At 57.8% G+C, this 5,147-nt stretch overlaps 1 protein-coding gene across 1 annotated transcript in view; it reads right to left on the reverse strand.

Moving 5' to 3' along the window:
* Window positions 1–4,602: 4,602 nt before the first annotated feature.
* VDAG_06064 (GPI-anchored wall transfer protein) overlaps window positions 4,603–5,147 on the reverse strand; it is a gene marked incomplete at its 3' end in the record, with an annotated part of 1,960 nt that continues 1,415 nt past the window's right edge. Inside the window, exon 3 of the mRNA XM_009659078.1 lies at window positions 4,603–5,082. Coding sequence (XP_009657373.1) covers window positions 4,603–5,082 — 480 coding nt within the window. The remainder of the gene's footprint in view (window positions 5,083–5,147) is intronic.

Below are 5,147 nucleotides of genomic sequence, written 5' to 3' on the forward strand. Positions count from 1 at the left end.
TACGCCGTGCAATTCGGAGGAATGGCTGGGCGGATGCCTTGAGCGTCAGCCAGGGGCGACGTGTCGCGGCCTGACGTTGGTTGCTTGGTGCGTATTGGCCGGTCCTGCAGGGTGAATGTTTTCTGCTAGCCAGGAAACGCGTTCACCGATGAATCAGGTGTAAAGGCCAAGGCGCGAATTAGGCTGCTGGATTTGCCCTGGGTTTGCTACAGGCGCAATTGTTGTTGTTGTTGTTTTTTGTCAAAGCTGGTGATCAGCAGCAGGCGTCCTCGAGGAAGGAATGGAGGCCGGGGGCGAAGGAGGCTGCAAGATGCTTTTCCTGGCAAGGGAGGAAATGCGCAGCAGCAGTCGGCAGCAGTGGCAGCTGAGCTGCGTTGACGGTGAGCCGGTTTCAGGAAAATTCGCTCTCTCGCTCCTGCAGCGTGGGATGCAGACGGGGGGCGAGCTGTCGTGTCCTGCGTCCTGCAACGTTGGGATTGGACGTGGAAATCGCCCTGGCAGCCCGGGTTGTTCTAACCAATTGGGGCCTTTCGGGGGGCTTTTGGATCTAGATGCGTTGTCAGGTGGTGTTGGCTGGCAGGATGAGCCGGCGATTGGTTTCGTTGTCGAAGAGGTCAGGCGAACGACGATCCTCTGACAGGTCGCGCACAGTGGATGCCTGGGCGAATGGAGCCGGGGGGTGTTTGATGCGTGGGCGCGGGCGCGGGCGTGCCTGCTGCACGGTCGCGGTCGTTGTCGAGAGCGACGACGATGGTGACAGCCCGAGAGCCGAGAGTAGAGACGGGGGAGGGGGGGCTGGAAGAGAAGCACTATCAGGGACAGCCAGCAGTGGACAGGTCCTGCAGGTGGTGGAGGTCCAGGGGCAACAAAAACAGGAACCAGACCAGGAACCTGAGCGGACGACCTGGGCTTGCGGTGAGCAAAACGAGAGAGGTGGTCCAGTTCGGTTCGGACAAAGAGCAGAGCTGCAGGCAAGGCAGGGTACTAGACTTTAGGGGGATGTGCCTGGCGCAGCTAGCGAGCCAAGCACCGAATGGCTCTTTGGTCGTCGTGGGCCAATGTCCTAAACGGGGGGCTGGGAGGCTCGGCCGCTTGTTCGTTTGGTCGTCCGTTCCACAGATTGTGTCTTGTCTCGTTCGTTCGATAGTTCAACTGCCGGGTTGGGTGGTCACTTGTTGTTGTTTGGACCGACGAGTAGCTCACGCTCTATCGCGCTCTCGGCGACCCTCCTTTGGCGAAAGGAGGACGGTTAGCTGGACGAGGCGAGGCGGAGGCGGAGGAGGAAGCTGAGGAGAGGACGGAGGAGGAGGAGGAGGAGGAGGAGGCAGAAGAGAAGGCTTGCAGGAGGAATCTCCCCCCAAATGACGGGTGATGGGGAACACGAGGGAGAAAAGGGAACGCCAGAGGGCTGATGTGATGAATGAGCGTCAATGCTCTGGGGTGCTTGGTGCTTGGAGTAAATTTGACGAGATGAGACTTGGGATGAGCCGGCTACAGCGCTATTCCCTGTCTAGGCCTTGTCGAGGGGCCTGCCCGATTTAGCGGAGGGAGGTGAGGGCGGCAGGTACGAGCTGATGCAGGTACCGCCGTGGCTGCAGATGGGCACATTTGTGTGGAGAAGCAGCAACGGGGTACACCTGCTGGTGCGTCTGAAACAAGTACCCTTGGCATATCTTGCTGCCGCGATACTACCTGGATGCTACCTGGATGCTGGAGTGCCTACAAGGGAACGGACAGACAGGAAGGTAGCGGTGCCTGGTGTTTCCTTCCATTGGCTTTCCAGACCTCGAAGATGACAGTCAGGGGAGTCTCTCAGGGAAGCTACGATCCGACGCCGTCATGCTCTCGCTTTGCGCGCCTTTGTGCATCATCTTCCCTGTCACCGCTCAAGGGGATCGTGCCTGTGCTTCTCCCATGCCAAAGTCCTTTTCTCCCTGAGCCTAACGATCTACCTACTCGACGCATAGCAATGGCAATGACAATGACAACCCCTTCCTGGGGTCTTGCTAGCAATGCCAGAGACTTGCTTCTTTCTTCCTCTTGTCGCCAGTACGTCTCGTGTCACTCACACTCAGACAGACCAAGACATGATCCTGAACGATGCTCAATTTTAGTCCTCCGCAACGCGTCTTCCGTTCTGAGACGTGGCTCAGAAGCCGCCAGGCCTTGACCTTGAGAGACGCATGCCTGGGACACAGATATCATCATGGTGATGTTAAAGCCGTCCACCAGTGTCTCGACGACTTCTCGGTCTATTATCCAGACGGCGTGGTTCCGTCGCTCTACATTGCGTGGCTACTCCTCCACATCCACTTCACAGCCACAAGTGCCTCGATATCATGACCTACATAACTCGCACACCGGGTTCAGACAAAATCGACAGCCGTTGTTGTGACATCAACGATATGAGGGCCGATCATGCAATCCATGCATTCAGGGAGGCATGTTCCTTGTGCCTGGGCAAGATGAAGATGGAATCGGAACGTAGCATGACTATTGAGCCGTCAAGTTTCGGACACCAATAGCCGGATTGCCATTCCTGGCAGCAGACAGTAGCTCCCCCTCCATACTCATCCTGTCTCCAGCTCGACGCCCTGGGGCCCAGCAGTCCGGTTCACAGGCCAGACGTCACGTCGCAGGCGGCTGGCAGATGGCAGATGGCAGATGGCAGATGGCAGATGGCAGATGGCAGATGGCAGATGGCCATGGGAGGGGCATCCCAGCAGCGGCATCCCAGTCTTTCAACACACAAACTTGGCAGCCCAATTTTCGGGGCCGTTCTCTTCCTCCAATGTCTCGCCAGGCAGACTTCTTGCTAGTCCACTCCACATTGCACAAGGCATGAATTTCAAGCCAGGTTCGTCTGGGTTCTTGCGCTACGACAAGCACGAAGACACACGGCATCCAACAACTGGAACCTCGACTCGCCCTTGCATTGACACGGCAGACTCACCCTACGACCATCGTCGATGTCTGTTACGAACAAAGCCGCCGGAAACGAGCTCCCAAGCTCATGACACACTGAAAATTAGTCTGCGCACCGGTCATTGCGAAAGTCCAGCCACGGCTAAAATGCGATCTCGTCATCCAGGTGCTAGGTTCCTACTGTCATCGGCGTCTCGCAGAATATCCAGGCAGGTATTCCAACATGTCAACTCGTAGCTCGAGCTCCACTTGTCTTGTGTTCCTGCAGCTGGCTTTGGACCCATCAGTCCCGTCACACGCTGACGGCGCCCCGATCCCGCTTTCCCTATTTCGCCTTGTTTCAATGTGCCGCTTCGCGATTATGCCGACTTGAAAGCTCGGGTGTCAATGACCAGTCGCAACACGAGACGGCGCTCGCCTTTTGACATGAACAACGCATCTCGCTGAAGCTTCACCTATCCTCACAGCTGAAGAAACGTTTCGCCAGTCGATTCACCCACCTCTCAGCTCTCCGTCATTGCGCATAAACATCGGAGATGAGGCGCATCGCATGCAGGGGGTTGCCTGTGCCCTACTGGGGGCTTAAATCAGACGCTGCCTGTCCTCCTGTGGGATCAGCACCTCTCCCCGCCCTACTATTGAGGGATAGATGGGATGGCAGGCAGGCGTCATTGTCCCTTCTATGAGCATCCTTGCAATTCAACGTCTCGTGCCATTCTCCTCGGGCTCACCGATCCGGACCCCCAGTACTGAGCTTCCCTCGTGCTTCTTCCGCCGAGCATAAAACATGTTTGGCCCCGCTCACACTGGCGCCTCTCGACAACATTCAAAGCTTCTGCCAAGGACTGCATGAAGCTTCAAAGAAGCAGGCACACGCTCACACCTCACGAAATTGAGCCGCCTGCCTGTGCGCGCTTGTTTCCTCCGGGAAATGGGCCGTTCATGCCAGGGCCCGATACTCTACCCACGTACAACACGCGACGCGCTCGGGGCCTCAGAAGCACACGCGACTGTGGGCATGATTGTTTTTCTCGCCGCTACACGAATCAGCGTGCAAAATCACAGGTCTCCGTCGTCTGATTGCCGATGAAAGTATGCCAAGGTGATGCAGGCAGAAACTCGCCCGCACTTTTCCCAAGCCATCTGGTTGGCTGACCGTCCCTTGCACATGCAAATGCAGTCGTCATGCCACGATGAACATTCGCCCTCACGTGTAAAACCTCATTAAAAAAGGCTTCAAAGGCTTCGGTCCAGACTCGTGTCGCGGCCGATCAACATGCATGGCGTTGTTGCAACGGCCCTTCGGCGACAAAGGCGGCATGGCTGACTGCTCCATAGTCAATGCGTCGGGTTGGGTCTTTATGCTTTGTGCTTCCGTCGGATGCGATGCAAGGGCCCATGGGGACATTGGCTTTGACGGACGTGCACATGGCGACGGCTGGCGGCTGTCGTCGAGGGATAAGGTCGTAGATGGGCGCTGCCCCAGTCAGGCAACGGACGTGATGGAGAGTCGCAAATAGGTACCGACTCAGCGAGGCAGCGACGTCGTCGACATGTGTGATGGATAATGTGCAATGTTGTCTTCATACAAATCATCACCTAGTAGGTGGTCTTTTTCTACTCCGTTGGGCGTCTTGGTTTCTACATCTCGGCATGCGCAGTACATGATGGCCTAGTCTACAATTTTATGGACACGTCATAGCTATCCAACGCGACACCCACGGCCGTCAGGGTCCCGCTGTACGCGATGAGGATGGCCATGGTAGCCACGGGGCCGACGTGCAGCGTGGGGACCGTCATGTTGACGAGCCCCGTCAGCAGGTTGGCCAGCAGGAACAGGGCGAGGCCGTTGCGGTTGTAGGCCCTGATGACGCGGCTCGTGGCGGCGAGGTAGGCGTCGCGCTCCGTCTTGGCGTCGGTGGCGTGGTAAAAGGCCGGGAAGAAGAGCGAGTCGACGAGGCAGTAGAAGAGGATCTGGCCCGAGTTGAAGGCGGCGACCCACAGGACGTAGGGCAGGTTGGCGAGGCGGCGGGAGACGTCGAGGCCGTCGCCCCAGGTGTAGCTCGTCGCGAGGAAGTAGAGGGCGGTCCAGACGGCGGTCCAGACGGCCATGGTCAGGAAGGAGGGTGGTGCGCTGGGTGGCGGGTTCGGAGGGTGCTGCGGGGGTTGAGGGTGCGGGGCAGGATGGAACATGCCCGAGTCCTGCCCGTCGAGGAAGATGG

This window comes from Verticillium dahliae, genomic scaffold (genome assembly GCF_000150675.1).
Source record: "Verticillium dahliae VdLs.17 supercont1.13 genomic scaffold, whole genome shotgun sequence".
NCBI lineage: Eukaryota > Fungi > Ascomycota > Sordariomycetes > Glomerellales > Plectosphaerellaceae > Verticillium > Verticillium dahliae.